At 36.1% G+C, this 21,740-nt stretch overlaps 1 protein-coding gene across 5 annotated transcripts in view; it reads right to left on the bottom strand.

Moving 5' to 3' along the window:
- NBEAL1 (neurobeachin like 1) overlaps positions 1–21,740 on the bottom strand; it is an 80,684-nt gene that overhangs the window by 13,661 nt on the left and 45,283 nt on the right. For all 5 annotated transcript variants that reach the window (XR_003526602.1, XM_027636933.1, XM_027636934.1 and 2 more), the window contains 25 exons: positions 21,104–21,272; positions 19,942–20,075; positions 19,404–19,563; positions 19,205–19,307; positions 18,327–18,483; positions 17,681–17,839; positions 17,174–17,333; positions 16,825–16,913; positions 15,310–15,885; positions 14,568–14,743; positions 14,067–14,220; positions 12,500–12,628; positions 11,881–12,186; positions 11,627–11,776; positions 10,499–10,656; positions 8,808–8,932; positions 7,913–8,039; positions 6,684–6,832; positions 5,641–5,774; positions 4,807–4,908; positions 3,557–3,652; positions 3,319–3,443; positions 2,091–2,231; positions 1,864–1,994; positions 552–661 (listed from right to left, as the gene is read on the bottom strand). Coding sequence is in view for 4 of the 5 variants with exons in the window: in XM_027636933.1 (XP_027492734.1) it covers positions 552–661; positions 1,864–1,994; positions 2,091–2,231; positions 3,319–3,443; positions 3,557–3,652; positions 4,807–4,908; positions 5,641–5,774; positions 6,684–6,832; positions 7,913–8,039; positions 8,808–8,932; positions 10,499–10,656; positions 11,627–11,776; positions 11,881–12,186; positions 12,500–12,628; positions 14,067–14,220; positions 14,568–14,743; positions 15,310–15,885; positions 16,825–16,913; positions 17,174–17,333; positions 17,681–17,839; positions 18,327–18,483; positions 19,205–19,307; positions 19,404–19,563; positions 19,942–20,075; positions 21,104–21,272 (4,020 nt within the window). In the remaining variant the exon portion in view is untranslated. The remainder of the gene's footprint in view (positions 1–551; positions 662–1,863; positions 1,995–2,090; positions 2,232–3,318; positions 3,444–3,556; positions 3,653–4,806; positions 4,909–5,640; positions 5,775–6,683; positions 6,833–7,912; positions 8,040–8,807; positions 8,933–10,498; positions 10,657–11,626; positions 11,777–11,880; positions 12,187–12,499; positions 12,629–14,066; positions 14,221–14,567; positions 14,744–15,309; positions 15,886–16,824; positions 16,914–17,173; positions 17,334–17,680; positions 17,840–18,326; positions 18,484–19,204; positions 19,308–19,403; positions 19,564–19,941; positions 20,076–21,103; positions 21,273–21,740) is intronic.

A 21,740-nucleotide genomic window follows, 5' to 3' on the forward strand; every position in this document is an offset into this window, starting at 1 on the left:
AATAAGAGAAGTACTGTTCCCATCTTGAAGTGTTTACTACTTTCTGCAGAGGAGATTGAATTACTAAACTAAGAGTATTCACACATTAGGTATTTATCAGTATAGGGCAGAAACATATGAATATTCATGTGTTATGGGCAGTAAGTGCCAGGTAAGAGGGAAAATAATTACAGTCATGCAGCAGATCTGGAATATTGAGATGCAGCTATGCAAGTGAAGGTAACCTGTTAGCTTCCCAATACCATACCCAATAATCTTTAAATAGCAAGGGAAGCCTAATCACCTAAAATCACCTCTTTCTGCATTTTATCTCCTAGGGCAGCAAATGCCCAAATGATTAGTGCCTAAAATGCCCAAAAGACTAAATGCTCTTCTGAGGATTTTATCAACGTACACAGCGTTTTTAACAGGATGTTGTAATGATACTTTTAATGTCGAATGTGACCACAAGACTAGTTGGAATGTCATCCTAGTCATTTTACATTTAAGCCACAGTAACAATGTGCAAATGTACTTTCTTTACAATTATGGCACACGAAAAATCATCTTACCAAAGCCTTCCTGTGTTTATAAATGAAGTCTTCTGGAGAGTGGGCCCATTTGGGCAGAACAACATCATTTACCACCTCTTTTGATATTTGAAGCTGGCCTAAGTTAAAACCTAGTGAATAATTCAGAGAATTTTAAGAGTTACTACAAAATACTTCAAATATCTTGATTTCTCAATAAAGATTAAAACTCGTTCTTTTCTCAATGTAAGGGAAGAACATTGCAAAATTCTTAATGTAAATCTCCAATAACCCTACTACTGACACAAGAGGTTAAGTTCTGCTCTGAATGTTTAAAATTTTAAATGATACAGAATAACAATAATCCAAAGCATTTAAATGATTCTGAAACTGAAGTCCCACCCATAAAAGTAGCATTAATCTTTTACACACTCATCTGTAAACATTTGCTTTTGCTTTATTAGGATTAAGAGTCCAAAACATTTCAGTGAGGTTATTCATAAGAAGAAAGTTACTTGTAAAATCAAGGCTTTCAGGAAGTCTTAAATCCCACCAGCTATCATTGAAATAACTCTAAATACTCAAATTACTTGAAAGTGGGATTTGGGTGTTTCCAATTTTTCTAATTTAGAACTCTAGTAGATTGTACCTAGAAGACTAAAGTAGCAGCAGCACAAAGAGGCAAATTCATTTTTAAACACAAGTAGAGAAACAATTCTCTATACAGTAAGTGTGAATTAAAAATGGCTAGGAGTCTCATGTCAGAATGCAGGATGTTGTTTTTTCAATCAGCATTCTGTATGAGTGAAACAGCCTCTTTTTTTCCCCCTGCCTCTTCTTCTGATGGGTGCTGAAACCTTACATGGCTCTGGAATTGGCTGACATAATATTGCACTGGAATATAAAAGTAACAAGCAGAAAATATGCTGGTTGCCTAGAACAAATAAAAGACCTCAAATGTTTGAAGATGTCCATACTCTATCACCCAATGAACCTAGTAAAAAGAATACTAATTAGTCTCTATTAACTTTTGCTGACTACTTAATCAATATTAACTATTACTACATTTTTCAAACACCCAAATAAGAATCCCTGATACTTTACATCAGGTAAACAACACTATTCTTAACCATCCTTAAGCCTATATTCTGAATTTTAAACATTTAGGCTACTGCTTAGCACAACTGGTGTCTTCATTAAACAGTTTGAATCCAGAATGATGATTATTATCTACAATCACATCATAAAGTCTAAATAAGAAGTGTTCCATAGTATTCACAAATGGTTTTAACAATTCTTTTCTGAAGAATACAAGGACAGCTTTCTGTGAGAATATTCTGAGCAGTCAGTTTACCATTTTGATTCTCCAGGAACTCTGGAAAGTAGAAGAACTCTGGAATAAGTTCCTTGACATCATTGGGGTTGTCCATGAGCGCCTGCCAGGTAGCAGGAATAGAGTGAAACTGCCTGTCAGCACAGTCAAATCTGTGGATAAGAAAACTCAGGTTAGACTTAGGTCATTCCCTCTGAAAAATGACAAGGAAGAAACAGAAATGTGCTGCTTCTTTGCCCACAGCATACCTGCCACTTTGAAGCTGGATATGAAGTGTTGTGAAAGGTTCTACCCGAATGAGGTAATGCATGACACCAGCAGCATTTGAGTAATGTGTCCCATAGTGAAATTTGTCAATCATCCCAAGAGGATCCTCAAAATTCTCATATCTAAAGAAAGAAATCTTTATAAATACAACTGAGCACTACAGTTGATTTACATATGGGTTATACTTATTACAGGTAAAGATTCAAAAGAAACGATCACAGCAATCTGTAACAGAAAAATACACTGGATTCTATCAAGTATGACGATCCCAAATCTTACTTAGAAAGTCCCTAAGCAAAAGGCTGCTAAATTATAAAAATGTACACCAGAAGAAGCCTTTGCATACCTGATATATTCTTCCCTAGGCATTTGCTATCAGCTGTCAGAAATTACCAGCGTAACTTTATACAACAGATCACAAAACTCCACATACTAAGCTGAATATTTACTGTTGAAGATACTTGTGACAATTTCCTGAAAGATTTTAGAAATGTGCGTGTCACTGTGTCAGGACACAGAAGAGAGATTTAACACTCATGCCCATTTCCTTTTCCACTCACAAACTCACTCTACCATGCCACCATCTGGCTGATATATTCCTCAGCATCACAAGGCTAGTAAGAGAAATTATAGTTAATCATACTGCTAAAGAACCAATTATCATTAGAGTCAGGATAGAGCCTAATAATTTAAAGAAAATTCTCCATGTTCCGAGTTTTCAGAAGATTTTGGAAGATACATGACTGCAATCTGGTATGATACCACACTCAGGACCCACCCTAGCAAAAAAGGAAAGATCATTACACTATACTGGTGTAAGTACCTATTATTCCTACCCACACAGAACTTAGCAAAAGTCATCAAGATATGTTTTATTTTAAATACAATAGTCTATGCTTGAAAAAAAGAGCAGTTTTCAACCTGCTGGGCTATTAAATTTTTTCTAGAGCCTTTCAGTTTTTTATCTCCACATCTGAGAAACAACTGAAAATTTATAACAATAAGTTTTGTCCTTTCACTGCCATATAACTCAGTGCCATATAAAATAATCTGAATGCAGCAGGAACAACAAATCAACCACCTTTGTAAATGCATCTGTGATGTTATAAAACCAGCTTTAAAAATTTTACTGTCGTAACAGTGAATGTGTTAATTAGCCTGCAGGCTCAGAAAAGACAGAGAAACATAACGGAGTCTTCCAACACCTACTTGTCTTTCACAGTCTTTGCATTCTTTTCATTTACCACACCTATGGGTTTGGACAGATCCCTAAAGACTGCAGGATTATTCAGGTCCAGTTCTTCTGAAGTGTAATCTCGTAAAATCCAGGGAAACTACCAAAAAAAAAAAAAAAATCAAGATCAAATTGAGATTAAAACTACAAGTTTCAAACCAGAAAAAAATACACAGTTTTGGTAAAAATTTAAAAATTAACTTTTTTAATTACCACGGGATATTGAGCAAGGTCATTGTAAGTTCGTCCTGCCATCGTGTTCAGCTGAATAAGGTAGTCAAAGTTGGATATTTCTCTATTCACCCATTTCTGAAAAAGATAAAATGGATTTCATTATATCAAAGATACCACTAATGCAAACTACATGTCCTGTCAGTATCTATCTGCCAGAGGATAATACTGCCAAGTGAAGGGCACAAGATCACAAAAATGGTATGAAAGTCCAGATTCAATTTCTCATAATAAAGTTAATTTTCCCTGTGATTCAGTGATTCTGCTACCTATATTTCATTGAAAGCAGGTCTCTGATTGATGACAATACTGTTTTTAATACAGGGCAGCAGACAACTAGGAGCCTCAGAATAAAAAAGGCAATGAAAACCAGAAATGAAAGAAACAAAAAGAAGGCAGGTAAACAAGTACTGAGAAAAAAAGGAACAGAACTCTGAAATCCATTAGAATTCTAAGGTCAAAAATTATTTATAAATTGTTCTCCCATTGGTTAATGGTACAAGAATTTGCAATCTAAGCAGAGGTCCTTGCACCTTTGCTCCACTATTATATTTTAAAGCAAAGAACAAACATAGCTGTGTTCAGAAGGGCTCAATATTTGTCTGTAGTGGAGATGGAGACATTTCATTAGACACGATATTTTTTCTACTTAAATATATAACATGATAACTTTTATCATTAGGAAAACAAAACCCAAAGTATTTCCAATACTTCAGTGTTATTTGTAAAGCTTCCTCCCTCAGAGAACGCAATAATTGTGGTATAAAGAGATGGAAGATAAAAATACATTTACTACATCGAAAAATTTATCCATGTTTATGGTAATACAGGCATTTTGACATTTTCCTTTTTTATCAATATTATTAATTCTCACTTAATCTTCATCTGGGTTTTGTTGAAAGCTCCATCATGAAAAGGTAGCAGGGAAAACTATTTGCACATCTGGTGAAAGAAGTTCCAAAATGTGCACTCAATATCATAGACTAAAAACAGAAGCAAGTCTGTTACATGTTTTCCATTCATGTTGGAATGCCCATCAATCACATCAACAGAGCCTGACTCTGTGGATTTACCTGACTGTAAACACAAACCACAACAATTCTAAAAAGATGCATGTGGAAGTTCAGGGGCCAGATGGAGGGTACAAAAGTTGGCAGTTGACATCTAAACACTGGGGGACTCCTTCAAAAAGCAGAGGAATGCTCTAGACAATTCGTGTTGAAGTCTCGCACCTGCATCAATCCCGAAGCTTTAAAAAGTTCCTGTGGAGATCTGGTCCCAGAAATATTTGGAGAACGCAGTGACAGTATTCGACTGTATACTTTATTTCGTACCTGTTAGAAAACAGCATTAATAAAAAGAATATTCTGGAGATTGAAGCTGACAATTAAGTAACTTATCTGCTAATTAAAATGTGAAATAATCAGGACACAGTTACACTTTCAAACACTTCGACCTCTTGCTACCTACAATGTTTGGACATGCATGGATGTGACATGCTTCACACCAAAACCAAACCACACAACATTTTATAAGAGCTACTCAAATTGACCTACTAGTATGTAACTGACCCTAAGTTCTGATATTTGTCTTAGTCCCCCACACAAAGGATCACTGACATTGCCTAAGGAGGAAAAAACCCCTTCACTAATCCTAAACCATGGAATATAGAAACAGCAATAATTTAAAATATTGTGCTAAACCAGAAGGTTTCCTTTCTTTTGTAATTAGTTTGCTCAATATTAATAAAAGGTGGGCTTCATGACATTTAGATTACCACTAATGTAATTTTAGTTCAATAATTGTTCTGTATGATAACAAGAGAGAAAGGAAAAAGAACGATCTTGTTTCATCCATCTTTTCACAACTAATCAGTTTCTAGATGCCATACTGAGGTTTTCACAGACTGCAGTCTGGTTTTCCATAATGGTTATATCCAGCAAACCTTTTGCTACTAGTCTTACAGTATTATGAAAGACACCAGACTCAAATTAAATAAAATCAGTGAACTTAAACTTGATCCTTGTGTTAATTACATAAATCCAGGACATTCAGGAAACCCATACCTCCTTATTGAAGTTGAGGAAGTAGTTGGTTTGATCTGTAAGGAAGATCTCCAAAGCTGACCTCCTCAGGTTGTACCGACGCAAATGTATCTCTCGAATTTGAGAAAGGTGCCATTTGAAATCAAAACCTATCCCTAGGAAGAACACTTCTATTATTGACTTGGAATATATATAAAAACCTTTTCATATAGACCTAGGGCAGTACCACTTCCAATCATCCCAGAGTTATTCCTAGAAAAGGTAAATTTTATATCTGGCTTGATTAACCATTTTTCTAGGAAAATACTAACTTCAGTCTGTTGTGTTGAGAGAAAGGAAGCAAGAAATATCTGATGGAGTGTAGAATTTGTTTCTGCTTTCTGATTAAAAACATATTATAAATGTATTCTGTTGATAAATATATTTTGTTGACAAAAGGTATGAACCAAATGCCTTTGCTTTCTTAAACAGGCTCAAATAGAAGCTTTTATGTTAAAATTTCCCCAGAGGCTGACATTTTGATATATTGTTTTGGAAAATTTTACTATTATTGGTCAAACATTTCACTTCACTGTTTTCACACTCAACTGTGTCTAATATATATACATATATATATATGTTCAATATTCTATGTATATATTCTATTAAAGTTCACTAGATTAATACAGATGATTAATGCTTATGTACTGCTACTTTTTAATCAATGCATATTATTTGTCAGGGAGAACAGAGAGGTGTCCTTTATGGAGAAAATGAGAGGCAATGACTATTTCTTAGTCAGTAATTTTTAAAAATAAAATTAAAAATAAATTAAAAAATTTACAGAAGCAAATTTTTTTAAAGAAATACTAGGAATAGTGAATCATTTTAAGAGTTCAGCAAGTACTGTTCCAGATTCTTGATTCTGAAGGGATTAGCCAGCTCCTGACCATCAAGTGCAATATTAAAGTACAGAAAATCTTGTCTCTACAATTAGTTTGACACTCATTCTCTAAAGATCAGACTCAGCCTACTAAAAGCAGAATGCTGAACTGCCCTGAAAAGGAGATATTGATCATGCTCACCTTCCTCTTTTTCAATGCTACCATCAAAGAAATAGATGTGCTGTGTAGTGATCTCCAGCCTGCCAGGTATCACATCAATTACTGTAATGAGTTCACAGTCTTCAGACAATATTAGCTTTTCTTTCTGACTTTCCTCGTCCTTGTCATCCCTGCAAAAAAATCATGAAGTGTTACAGGGTTGTACAGAGTATACAGTTGTTTAGGTACTTGGTAAGAGTACAGTTCAGAAAAGAATCAAATTTGACTGGCATTAAAAGTACAACATAAATGATTAGATAAAGCTACTTTCATCAGCAGTCTTGGGTGTTTCAGACCAGACCACAAACATTTCATGGCATCACTCTTTAGGCTTAATATTTCAGCCTCAGGTACAATGGACTTAAATGTCTTTGAAGTATGAAAATGTCGGGCTGCATTTCCCTTTTTAGTTGCTAGGTGCCTAAATTCTCTGGCCCAGAGCACAGCTGAGTTCTAGTTCACGTGTCTAAAGCTATTTCCCGAGTTATTTTGCTACAGTCTATAGCAAGCATTTAATAAACTTTAAAGTACAAGAAGATGCATCAGTGTCACTGAAAGAGCCACATCTCTACTGGACTTCAACAGCACAAACACACAGAGATGCATGCACAACATCACATGTCCAGATACTGAAAAAAAGTATTTGCTATCCTCCCTCAAGCCCCCCTTTCCTCCCTACTCCTTTTTTCTTACAGTTACACAAGTGACATGAAGGAAGTACAGCAGGTCTTCTTCCTGGAGTGCTCAAATTCAAGGTACTCTCTAGCAGATTACTGCCAGCCGAGCAAACTTTCACACTATGCAACTGATGATTTAGTGAATGGCCACAGCAACCATGGACAAGAGCCAGTTCAAGTCTGGTCCATGTCCTTATAGGGCAGATTACCTCTTGAGAATTACAGCCAATGTACCCAGAAAAGCCTCAGCAATTCTGGAGCTTCAGCCTCAGACCAACCGTGAGCAGTAAATCACCGATGGATCCTCACAAACCTATGCTCTGCCTTCTTTTCCCTGAGGTTTTTCATGTCCCATTGTTGACAATGATAAATCCAACAAACTTTTCTGCTGATCAAAACTGCCCTGGACTGGATTGTTAAGGCCAGACAAAGAAAGAGGGAAGCTCTGTATACTAATCAATTCCCAAACTTCTTTCTTGATACTTATCCCTACCACAGAAACAAATTTCAACCATTCTATTCTGTTCTACTTACAAATTGGAACTGGCTGCTGTGTCTTCATCTGGTAGTTCAAGAACATCATCTTCCAAGTCACTCACTTTGACCTGCTTCACCACCTCCAGAAGCAGAGACTCACTAGAGGGCTGTGTCTGGTGCACACCTATCATAAACAGACATTACAGCTCAGAACATTTTTTGTTACAATACTTTTGGAAATTTAAACTACTAAGTGTGTCTTCTATGGTTGAATATTGGTTTTAACCAAGTAAGAAGCAACTAGACTTCTTAAATATTTTTGGGATTATGCAGAACACTAAAAATAGTCCTTGAACTACACTGAAATACATACTGACCTGTAACAATAGAAAGGGAAGACAAACACCTAAGAAAAATGTAATATGAATTCTGATGGGGACATTTCCAAGAAAATATATTACAATGTTCTTTCAGACACTGCTAAAGCACGCACATTTAATGGAAATAACACTGCATTTATTTTTTGCTTATGTGGGTTTTTTTGTTTCGTTTGAGCCTTGATATCCAATGCACCCAACTTCAGAGTTACACCACTTTGGCATATTTCTGAAACAGCTTCATATCCACACATTTTAACCATAAACACTAAAAGGTTTTGAACAAATGCTGCCTGCTTACTCTGGTCTGATTGCTTCTTTTTCTTGAAAAAAATCATCTTATGCAAGAAAGCTTTGTGACTGCTTATTTTAAAACAAAAGGAGAAACTAATTCTAATCAGTAGGAAGATGCTGTTTTAGGTCAAAACAGCACTATTATATTATAGGTATTACTAAAGATGAAATATAGAAAAATCAAGACTTAAGTATCTAGCATAAACTTCTTGTTAAATACGAAGAGGAAAGTGTGTATCTTTCTTTGGTAAAGACAAAGGAAATAGCATATACAATTTTACCTAAATTATCTCTCAGGTCACTAGCATCCTGATGAGAGTTGAAGTTGTAATTCTGCACTAGTTTTAGTCTCATACGTGAAAAGTTTTCCACGTTTGAAAGTTTCCAGTGAATAGGACGCTGTTTCCTAGGAAAACAAGAATACTCATAAAAACAGTTTAAAGAAAGCAAAGACTTAAATGAGTGAATTGATTACAAAAGAACATATTTAGAAGAATACTGGTCATCCACTTCAGCACTGTAAAACATATAAAATCAAAATGCAGTTTATTGCTTTTATTTTGTATTGCAGCTCCAATCATCAGTCTTTACTTTGCAAACAGCATTTATTTTCACAGATTCAACAAAGTTTGAAGAGGGGTCCAAGATCATGTAGTCCAACCATCAACCTGTCACCACCATAATCAACCCTAAACTATATCCCCAAGTGCCACATCCAGATGCCTCTTCAACACTTTCAGACTGAAGTGTGACATTGGCGAGTCACCATGGTGACTTCACCACTTCCCTGGGCAAAGTCTAACCACTCTTTCAGTGAAAAATTTTTTTCTAATATCTAATCTGACCCTTCCCTGACACAACTTGTGGCCATTTTCTCTTGTCCTGACACTTGAAACACAGTAGAAGAGGCCAATCCACATCTCAACTACAACCTCCTTAATGTTCTAGAGAGCATTAAGGTCCCCCCTGAGCCTCCTATTCTCCAGGCTAAACACTCTCAGCTCACTCAGCTGCTCCTCGTAAGACATGTTTTCTAGACCCTTCATCAACATCATTGCTTTTCTTTGGACCACATTGAAGCATCTCAATGTCCTTTTTGAAGTAAGGGGCCCAGAACTGGACACAGCACTGAAGGTGTCACCTCACCAGTGCTGAGTACAGGGGGACAATCACTTCCCTAGTCCTGCTGGCCACTCTATTGCTGATACAGGCCAGGATGCCACTGGCCTTGGCCACCTGGGCACGCTGCTGGCTCACGTTCAGTTGACTGTTGACCAGCACCCCCAAGTCCCTTTCTGCTGAGCAGCTCTCAAGCCACTCTTGCCCCAGGCCTGTGGTGCTGCCTGGGGTTGTTGTGACCCAAGGGCAGGACCTGGCACCTCGCCTTGTTGAACCTCATGCAGTTGTCCTCAGCTCATTGATCCAGCCTACCCAGAGCCCTTCGCAGAGTCTTCCTTTCCTCCAGCAGATCGACACTCCCACTTAACTTGGTGTCATCTGCGACCTCACCGAGAGAGCAGTCAATCCTTTTGTCCAAATCATTGATAAAGATGTTAAACAGGACCAGCCCTGTTTAACAGTATTTTCTACTGAAATACACCAAATTGTTTGCAGTTTCAGCTAATGACTCAAAAAACCCCCAAAACATCTTTATCCAGAACTTGCCCAAAATCTAAGACATGCAAAATGTACTCTTAAATTGAAATTACTTTCATGCATAAAAAGCTCAAAAGTTTTCATTTGCCACTTGGCAAGAAAATCTAGTATCCAGGTAACCAGTTCAGCATAACACTTCAGACTTTGCATTTTGATAATTAAATGCAGAAAACATTATAAAAGATCCATTCAGTATTCACTTCACATCTCAAGAGGGGTCATCACACTCAATTTGACCTGGTTCTAACTATGTGAAACAGTCATGTGAGCAAATTCCTTGTAAGCATCACATAGAGTTTAAGAACTTCACTCTTACCTTTCAGACCAAGGACCACGTTCAGAGAACAAGTAAAGCTGGGCTGCTCTCCACTGCCTCAGAGTAGCTGTGTGGTGACTACTAAGTTGCTTTAGCATACTGTTGTACCGCAGATTTTCCTGTCGAGCCTTTCTGCTGAATGGTTCCACAAAGTGCTCCTGAAAGACCATTAAAAATAAATCTAGCACTGAAGTAACTCTGACCCTTGAAAACACAGGTTTGTGTCTTCAAAGAAATCTCATAAAATAAGAAGAAACGAAAAAAGTTTAGCAGTAAAAAAATCTGAAATTTTAAATTAATGCTTAGGAGAGAAATTTTAAAAAGCTTAGTACTGGAAGAAATAGTGCTAGACTTTGATTTAAAGATGTGAAGAAAGCATTATCAATGCTGAATCCATATGAAAGTAATTTTCATTGTCAGAAAAGTGGTCAGTACCGGAAATCCTACTGTAATAGATAAGACTTTTCTTTAAATTCTAATATTCTAGGATGTGACTCACATTGTATTTTTCCTTTATCTAGTTGAATAAAACAGACCTATTACAAGCTCCTTTATTAAGAAAAAAAAGGGAAAACAAGAGAAATCTAACTTTACTAAAATATTTCCTGTAATTACCAGTTAATTCTAATGCTGAAACTGAGTCTGGACCTTGTATGAAAAGGTCAGATTAGAAGCAATTTTTCCACATGTTAAATAGGAACTGTTCACTGTTTTAAATGTTTTAATTGCATTGAAATAGGGTTAAGGGGAAAAAAAAAAAAATCAAACAACTGACAGCTCATAATGGAGAACAGGTTTCAGAAATTCAAAACACAAATCAAAGTAAAAGAAGATGCAGCAGATAGCAGAGCATAATTTTAGGTTGCTGTACTATGAGAAAGGCCTACTGCACTGGAATAACCTTAACAGATAAGACTCTTAAATAGAGAGTATAATTAAAAAGCATATCCTAGAAGTGTATATAGTCACATTTCTCACAAAATCTTAAAACAATTAACCTGTTCACAGTTACTTGATTTGGATCATCCTGGAATTCATTTTATCCATCTTTTAGAAGTCAACTCTTGAGACAGTGCTTCTAAAGAGAACTAACTTCTAAGAGAACATTGCACTCACTCAAAACCTTACCTGAAACTTAAGTTTACTTTCTCCTCTTTCCCGGTCTCGCTTGTGCATGTTCACCATAAATGCTTCGTAACAAACTTTCCAATAAAGTGCCATCTGCTCATTATCATGTCTGAATGAGTTCTCTTCATACTGCTTCATATTTGGAATAATCTGGTTCCACCAAAGTAAAACAAAAAGCGATTTCTGAATTGGTTCCTCTGCTTTCGTGGCTAAAAAGAGGGAGGAAATTATAAAAAAAAGCATCTACTACTTACATATTTGTCAATATAAACTTGCCATTCATCAGAGCTGCAGTATTCTTGAAAGTCCTCAAAGAAAGAAGGGCTGCCATTGGTAGGAGGCAATGAAGGGAGATGCAGGTTCATGAAAAGAAGCTCATAAATCTTGGATACCAATGTCCGAACAAGTGGAATCAAAAATGAGTAAGTTTCTGTCTTCTCTTCAATTGATCTACTCAAAATGCCTTCCAGCTTCCCCAAGAGGTAGCATGCTTCAGGCTGGCTCTCAATTACTTTGGTCTGCAGGAGGGTGTTTAGTTTGGCTGCTGCCATAGCACAGACCTACAAAAACAAACAGCAAAAAGTGAATGCAATCCTCGAAATAGCAATTTTCAATACCTATCTTTTTACTGCCACTGGTGCCTACATAGTTCCAACTTCAAACAGCTTGCCCTCTACTTCTCTGTCATGCTTCAGAGGTGCACACTGACAGGACTGTAAACTTTCAAATGGTAAGAAACAGTAAAATATCTTCCCTATAGAAGGATAAAGGACTGCTGCCAGTCTCCCCACCGGTATGAGCAGCTCTCCCCACAACAGTTACATCAAACACACCCTTAAAACTCAGTACTACTTGCAGGAATTTGGAACAAACCTGTAAGTTATCCTGTGCAATAAATCCAAGGAGCAATTGGACTTGGACCTGTGAAAGCCTAATTGCTTCTAGGCCAGCAGAGTACCAGACTGACAGGCTATCCATGAGAGTTACTAGTTCTTCCAAAAGCTATTGCAAAAACAGAAGATTTGTATAAAATTAAAATAAATAAAACACATTGTAATAAAATAAACAATAACTCCAGTTGGAGACACAGTAATTTCAAAGACCTGAAGCCTGTGTTCCCACTTCCAACTTAACCAAACCCAGAAAATTATCATAGAACACTGCAGTTAAACCATTAATTTCAAGAAATTGCTGACTACAAAATTCCATCTAGTTCAGTATGTTAACTCTAGTATCTCCCCTGAATAAAGTCCAAATCAGCATACAGTATGTATGCTTACTGTTTTTCCTATAATTTAATTCCAGTAAATGACATTTCCTTAGAAAAGTTATAGACTCCACTCTAGGAGGCACTCCTTTCTGTCAGAATTTGGACACCAGGAGTGATACAAACCTTGTGAAAGGAAGTTATTCACAAGACAAATGGCAGATTTCACTATCCAGGCATGTTTGCTTAAAACTAATGCATGTTGATACATTCTCTAATAAATTACTCAAATGTAAAATCATTCTGACTGAAAGCTATCCTGCTTAGGATATTAAGGTGCTTTAAATTCTCCATCCAGAGACAGTGGAAAATAATTTATGAAAGTACTGTAACTTTCAATTCAGAGTTGGCCAGAAGCACAGTTCTCATTACTCCAAAGTTCAGATCTCATTTCTAATGAGGTTTCACAACAGAAGGCAAAGCTCATACCAAGAAGAGACTTTTTTAAAATGAGCAATTTGAAGCTTTAAGATTAAGCTATGCGTACTCATAAGCAGGCATTTTGGAGAACAGCTTAGGAATTACTGTGTTGATGACTAACATTATACCTTTATTTTTTCCCCACAAAAAAGTAGTGTTAAAAAGCATTTTTGTGAGGATTTATCATGATATAATGACACTTTTCATATAGCACCTCTCCCCTTTTGCATAGAAAAATGGAAAAGCAATGACAACTCAGACTGGAGAGGAAGCAAGACCAGTGCCAGAAACTACATATATGGTGAGACAAATCATGGGTGTTGAAACTTCAATATAGGTCAAACCCCAGAAGTGACATTTCTCAGCCTGTAGCTGAGAGCAGAGTTTTGGCTGGTCTTTTATTCAGGATACAAGATGACCATGGTGCAAAATGTGCTTAGGCTACAACTGATATTATTTCATTAGCTTCTACATTTTCCAAGTATTTCTCCAGTCTGCAAGACCTGAATTTTCAGTAATGAGTACCACTTACAGGCCTATTTAATTTGAAAAGTTAAGCATATTCCCTGAGGTAAGCATTCACACTCTTTTACTCATTATGGGGTACTCTACTCCATTTCATGATAAATCTTTACTCTGTAATATCTATGATTTAAAAACATATGACTAGAAGGGATGACAGTATCCAAGATGGCAATTTTTTCCTTGCTATTTCAGCCTATATATGGTACACCCATTATTCAGTTACTGTACCTTTTCTGTCCATAAACTTGAATTAATTAGTCCTTCTGCCTGCAGGAAATCTTGTACAATTAGCAAGAGCTTGAAGGCATTTTCAGCATGTGTAGGGAGAGCTTTTGAATCTCTGTTATCAGTGACTGACCATTCTAACATCTTCTCCAGCAAGCTGCAAAGAAAACAAAATCCAAAAGTATTACATGTTCTAAGTGTAAGTGGCTTTTAAAAAATCCAATTAAGTATTTAATTGAATCTCTTAGTCTGCAGTGACATAACTGCCACCTTCTTGATAAGCCAATGAGGTAAAAGAGATTGAGAGGCTCATGAAAAGAGCGATACAGTTTTAAAATCTTATGGTCACACGACACTACTAAACAGGTAGTGGAATATACTTCTGACAGTATGTGAAGAGAGAACAAAGAAAAGCACATCTTGTTAGGAAACACCCACCCCTTCCCAGCTTCACTCATATCCCTTCGTCTGTTTATCCTTAAAAGGGATGGACAGTACACTCACCTGAGTTTTATTTCATCAGAAGGTCGCAGCAACTCATTAGACATCCCCAGTTTGGTCAGTGCAGAGAACACCTGTCCTCTCTCGATCCAAGCATCATCATCAGATTTTTCAACACCTTTCCACATTATACACAGTAAGATGTCTGTAAGTAACTGTATCAGTTCATTATCACTCCCCTGCAAAAGAAGAGAAATATTTAAAGCCCTTGTAGCGTAGAAAACCTTCAAAACGTTTCTTGCTCATCACAGTCCCTGTGCTTGCACGTTTAAACATTTTTTAAAACTCTGTAGTCTAAAGTCTAATTGTTAAATTTGTGAAAACACAATTATAAAAGACTGTGGCTTGCTTGTATGTTGTAATACATACTGCCTTTAGCAACCCTTGATTTTTTCACAGCAAGTCTGCCCCATGCCTCCTCTGGAAGATAAGGGATGTTTAAATATAAAAGGCAGGGAGGCAGTTGGCAGTTTTTTGTTTGTAGTTTCTTGTGTTTGGGGCAGAGGGTGTTGGTTTTATTTTTTGTTTAACATCAAAGCTATCCCAACCAGACAATCAAAAAAGACACATCACAAAAGGAAGTATCCCTACTCACTATAAAAAAACCATATTGTTCGCTTTTCTGTTGGAAGATGAGAGTCCAAAAAAAAAAAAAGGATAATAATTATTCATTAGAGAGATTAAAAGAATAAAGAGAAATTGCCAACAGTTGGAGAAATTAGCCACATAGGGAGGAATTACTTACTCCTTGGTTTTCAAATAAAGAAAGATCAGCTGTGAAGCCCACATCATTCATAACACCCAACTCTTTGTCAGGCTGCCCAGAGAACGGTTTTGTGCTTTCTGTAGGTGATGGTGTGCTGGGCTGGCTATCTGTCATCTGGTTCCCAACATCAGCCAGTTCATAAGAGTCAACACTGGAGAGATCTAAACTCAAATGTGAAGGATTGCTGTGCCACAATTCTTCTCGGTCCTCTGAACTAAAAGACATCTCTGCTGTGGATGCATCTTCCAGTGGCATAACAGAGAAATGAGCAGGGACATCCAGGGATTTGTTGTCTTCTAAACTCCACTGATCAAACAGACCATTAACAAAACTGCTGGCTTTTTCTCCCTCTGTCTTATAAGGCTGATGTTTCTGAAGCTCTTCAGCAGGAGGCTTTTTTTCCTCTTCCCTGAAGAAATCAGTCCTGTTCTCTTTAAAGCCAGTTCGGACCTCTGAGTTTTCTCTCTGGAATAGTCTAACCAAAGTGTCCTGCCAGCCCAGCTGCTGAGAAATCTGTTGTGCTGCATCCACTTGGGTGTGCAAAAGGTGCAAAATCTAAGGATAGAAGATATCACATATCTACACATTAATTTTAGCTTGTAACTGCATTCATCTAGCTTTTCAATTACATATTTTATAATCTTACAACTTTTTGGCTTTTTTAAAAATCTTGTAACAATTGGTTAATAATAATCAAACAAGTCACAAAATTTTTCTCTCATTTTTTGGAAAAAAAAGAAAAAAATTCTCAGGAATAAGGGAGAAAAGAAGCTATCAAAGCATATTGCTAAGTCCTCATATTTGTCCTGCAACAATTCTTGCAAAAGGCAGTTATCACAATAAATAATCCTATTCAGCCACTAGTCTACAAAAAGATAAAACTCTGAAATAGTATATATGCTTGATTATTAAATAGACACAATTAAGAAAACCACAGTATTAATATCTTACTGATAGTGTACATTAGAGTTTCACTTTTTTCACTTTGCAAAACCGTAATAGATAATACAGTGCCTCACAGCTACATTCAATACTACTAATTCCAGTGATACAAGCCAGAGAGAGCTCAATTTAGGAAAAAGTCACTGCTTCTTCTCCATCTCTTCCCTGCATCTACAACTACTTTTTTGATCCGTAGTATGCTCCATCAAAATAACATATTAAGAATATAAAGAAAACTTTGATCATGGTGTTAAGCATTCTTTGAGAAAACTCAGTAATTCAAGGAGCCTACTACCTCAAACCTGTAGCAAATACAAGCTATTGGCAAATCATGATAGAGGCATCGCTTTTTGTTTTGGTCTTTAAAAGGACTTGAATGTAAAAAATTCAACAGAAAGTGACAGATGGGCTTAGTTTTTAACATGAATCATTGCTAAAGAAAACAGTAGCAACAAATACCACCACTGTGTTTTAAAGAAATAATTTAGCTATCACACTGTGCAGTTTATGGGCTTAAAGGAAAATATTCCAGTCCTAAAGAAGACAACTAACCTTTCTACAGATAACCACTCTCACGTTTATATCTGATCTGTGAGCCAGATGCACTACAGCTATAAGATCTTTATAATTCACAGTAGGATCTGTAGGAGAGAAAGAAAAAAATAACATAAGCAATATCACACAAGAGAATGTAACAGTTAAATATTAAAAACTGCCTTTCAAGTCATGTCTAGATCCATGGACAGTAAAAGGAACAAACTTCAAGAAAACAAGAAAACATTAGCTGGGACTAATGGGAACTTTGAGTAGAACAGCTCTGGTTTTCCTGAACAAAAAACAGGTATGTTTGCCTCTAAGCAGCAAGAGCATACTGACGTTAGACATAACACTTGCCAATTACCTGCGAAAAGAACTTGGTTAAGAAGGTTTTTAATAAGGGAAACAGGAACTGGTGATTCATTCAGAAGCAGCCCCAGTCCAGAGTATCCCACTTCTCTGAGTCTCATACGGTGCTTACTACGTTCATAAACTTTGGTACATTTCAGCATCTCCTCCACAATCTGCGAGAAAAAATAGACACAAATGTAAATTAAACACAAAGAAACATCCAGACCTCCTAAAGTTTTGTGTGATACAATAGGCTGGTCCAAAGCTTTTCAAGTTTATTTTGTAGGCTAACTCAAACAACATGGACTCTTTTCATTTTTTAATAGATCTCAATACTTTACTTCAAGAGAACACTAATTCTTTTGTGACAATACCATCTAGCTAACATAAGAGATAAGAAAAAACTTAACTTGGATGATTAGTACCTTTGTAATTACATCCATTTCTGCAGTCAGACCATTGAAAAATACAAATTTATGTTCAATTGATTAATTTAAGAACGTAACATTCAAATCATTACCTTGAACACAAGCTCTCTAAGCCTGTCAGAGTATCTTTGATGCAATAACAGAGCATAAAGAATATCAGCATTCCCTGGTTCAAAAAGCAATAAAAAAAGCTGGTCTGGAGTTGGACTGGAATGAAGTAGGCTGAAGAGGACATCCAAAATTCCACAGAGCTACAAAATGAAGACAACTAAATAAATCCACAGTTCATTCAGACTTCATGCTCTGTCTTAGGAAAATTTTCTTGGCTTTTAAGTTTTACCTTTTGCTGGTTAATAAAATAGAAATTTTGTTGCTCAATATTACTGCATTTGTACAATTTTTAAAACATTTTATCTCTATGTAGAACACCTTATCAAACAGTAAGTAGAGCTATAAAGCAAGTTCAAGAGCTGTTGATGTCTACAAAATAGAAACTACATTACAACTGATCAGGTAAAGTTCAGTTCATTTGGTTTTGTAAACTAGATAACTTATCTAATGGCATATTGTACCTCAGCTATATCTAAACAGAACCATACGTCAATTAATACTTTGCTTGTGGTCTTTTTCTTCTTTGTTCCCCATTCTTTTAAACACACAAGACAAGATTTCTAAATACCAAGAAGTAAAACCAAAACGTGTACAGTTTAAACTCTTAATTTATGCCATGTTGGATACCTGCTCCTCATCACTGGTGGCAGCTATGTACCCTACAATGCTCTGTATTTCTTCATGTGTTCCACCTTTGCTCAGGAAATATTTGATCAGTCCGTACAGGGATGTCCGTATTGTTCTCAGGTCATCGGGAGCCAAATCACTGTCTTTACAACCACTCCTGTGCACCAACAGACCAGAAAGGCAATCTCAGGAAGTTCTTCATGACTCATTAACAGCAATTTTAATGAGCTAGTTTTGTAATTTTTCATCTAGCCTGGCATCATGGACGAGTTTTCAAATTTTACTGAAGTCAAGCAACTGAATAAGCAGATCAGACTTAGCAAGTCCATAAAAGCCCTGAAATGTAGACTTGTACTGATTTGTACATAGGTCAGGATTTCAGGTTCCCCCCTTCTCCCCCTCTAAAGAAAAAAGCAGAGTCTCTAGCCAATCTTCCTCAAGGACATAACTATATGCATAAGCAGAAAGAGATCATCAATACTGAAAGCTAAAATTTAAAATTCCTAAAGTCCTACTTCAAATTCTACGAGTATATAAAAGAACTTAAAATGAGAAACACCCTCCCTTTTTATAACGGCAACAATCTATGAATTAATTTGCATTGTTGAAACCAAGTTCTACAGTTTAGTAATTTTAATGACTCTTACAAGTGCTTTTAGTGTCACTGACATAAATTTTATTAATCTTAACACAAAAATTCAAGTCAAGGAAAAGTAGGAAGTCAAACGGGGAAAAAATTTAATGCAATTTTGTAAATTAAATCAACTACTAAAAGCCAACTTTCAGTTTTATTTATTAATTCTTACTAGGATGATAGGGAAAAAAATAACAGCCACATACAATAAATGAGGAGGAGTCAGAAGTAGTAAACCACATACCCATAATAAATCCTGAGTGTGTCTAGAAGAAACTGCACACCATACTTCTTTCTGAAGAGTCTTCTACTGTCTTTGATGATTGTAGAAAGATATTGTATATGTCCTACAATATAAAGTTTTCTTTTAGAACCTAGATAAAGATTTGTGTCAAGTGAAGAATACTGTGCCTTCGCACAGTTGCCCAAGTCCAAGAGCTCACCAATTCTGAAGGGGAAGTCACCACTGTTCCAAATACTGAAGTCAAAAAGTAAGTGTTGATACATCTGTTGCAAAAGCTGCATGTTCTTTTCTACTGAGACTTGTTCTATCAACAACTGTACAGCCATCAGTACATTCACATCCATTAAGATGCTTGGCACCTTGCAAAATGACAACAAGCATTAGCACTCAAAATATTGAATGTCCTAATAAGATTTTTGTTTAAAAAAAATAAAGTTTATCTTCTACAGCAACATCTGCTTCCATTAAAACAATACAAGAAACAAAATTAGTCTAGTTTGAATAACCATAAAATGCAGTATCTATATCAAAAAAAGCAGAAGATGCTAAAAAGACAAAACACTGGATTTCACTTTGCAGATCAAGACCAACTTCTCACACTTTTTTTGTTTCAGAAACACAAGAAAGAAGAGCATTTGCTAAGGAACCTCTGAAGACCCTTGCATCCTGGCTATGTTTCAAAGTAACCAGGACCTCATCCATGACATTCATTACTAAAGGATGTTTCAATTTCTCACCTTCTGTAACAAGGCACCTAGGGTGGCAACTCCATGGGAGTGAATGAGATTTTCTTGATTAACATGATGTCTCTGAATAAAGTGTTTTATCATCAAGATGAAAGTTGCAACTATGTTCTTCTCCAGACGTGCTTCTGCAAAACAGAACAATGGTAGCAGAAGTCTTATGGTTTATCATTGGATCACTGTATAAAAGTAGAGGGGAAACAGTAAAATCAAGTGTTTATATTCCTCACTATTTCCTCAACTTCTCAACTCCTTTTCTGTTTGTTCCTTAGCCGTGGACTGTCTTTAGATTTTTCCCACGCAGAATCACAGTCATTCCATGCCTCTCCAGAACAAACTGATCCCAGTACTCATTTCAGCTGCTTCACCCGTGGCTACAGGTTACAAGCTTCTTTGTTTCAATCTTTTACACATGGCTGAAGTTATTTTCCCCTCTGTAGTTGCAAACTGACACTTTCTAGCCATGGTATGCAAAAAAATTAGAGAGAAAAAGATCTATTTTTTTTTTACTTCACCATATCATATTTGAAACAGCAACAACAACCAGAAAAAGCTGTTTTCCCTTGCAAGGTCTGATATCGCCCTGGTTTCTGTTAAGGTCAAAGTTAAGCTTCAATATTAGCAAAGTTAGAAAAAATCTATTCTTAAGCCTTCCTTTCAATTTCTTTTAATTTTAATACTAAAATTTGACTGTGTCAAATGGAAGAGATAGGAGCCTGAACATTTTACTAAGAAAATAAATTTGGCTAAAGGCTAAATAGTACTGTTCTCATGTTGCTGTGTGACCCAGCACTTAAGTTGTAGGAAAGCTTCTCCTATCGATATTAGTAGGTTTTACATCACACATAATTTCTCAAAATAATCAGAACAGAAATTAAAAAACTGCATACTTTTACAGCAATGTAATAGTAAATCATGAAAAGAAAAAGAATGCTATTAAATATAGCTATACTTGAAATATATTATATTATTTTTACATAGTGCTGAATTCCTGGTATTCAGTCTCCATGTCAGATATCTAGGAACAGAAAGAGCCTTTTTAGCTTCATATAGATACTCTGGAAAATCCAGCACTTAATAAACAGCCTTCTGTCATTCACAAAAAGACTTTTAAATCAAGCTTAAAAATTATTTCAGTTCAACTGCACTTTCCTACCTGATGCCTTTGTGGATGAGAACACCACCCAGTCTCCCTCTACTGGAGTTACTAGTTCTGGAGGTAAAGTTTCCCCCTCAGATTTCTCAGGCATCTGTCCACCAAGAAAGCCAATCTGCTCCAGCAATGGAAACAGCACATTTATTCCACCAATACAGTTGATCATATCCTAAATCAAGAGAAAAGGGAGAAAAAACATCACCATAAATGAAATCTCCTAAACTACATAGCAAAAATTTACTCCAAATACAGGAAACCTTACACTGTCACAAATCAATCCGAATGTCTCACAGGTTAACAACAGAGTTGCCCAGGTTTTAGCCATCACAATTACACATGAGCCTTCCTGTCAGTTCTTGTTTTGAAAGTGTATTTTTACATTTCCTTCCTCCTCTCCCCATATAAACAGGGGAAACTGAAGGATACAAATCTCAGAAAGAATCTTCTGTTAAATATATTTGAAAAATAGAAAAAATATATTTTCTGATTTCTAAGTTACTTGCAGTAAGCAGTAAGAAAAGCCTGTAAGATTATACACATCTGCTTTAATCATATTCCTGCAAGATTTCAACTTCAAGTAGTTAAAAAATAATAAAATTTAATTTTGTTTTTTTAAAATAACTTTACACATAAGTCA

The sequence above is a fragment of the Corapipo altera genome, unplaced genomic scaffold (genome assembly GCF_003945725.1).
Source record: "Corapipo altera isolate COAL_440 unplaced genomic scaffold, ASM394572v1 45, whole genome shotgun sequence".
Lineage (NCBI taxonomy): Eukaryota > Metazoa > Chordata > Aves > Passeriformes > Pipridae > Corapipo > Corapipo altera.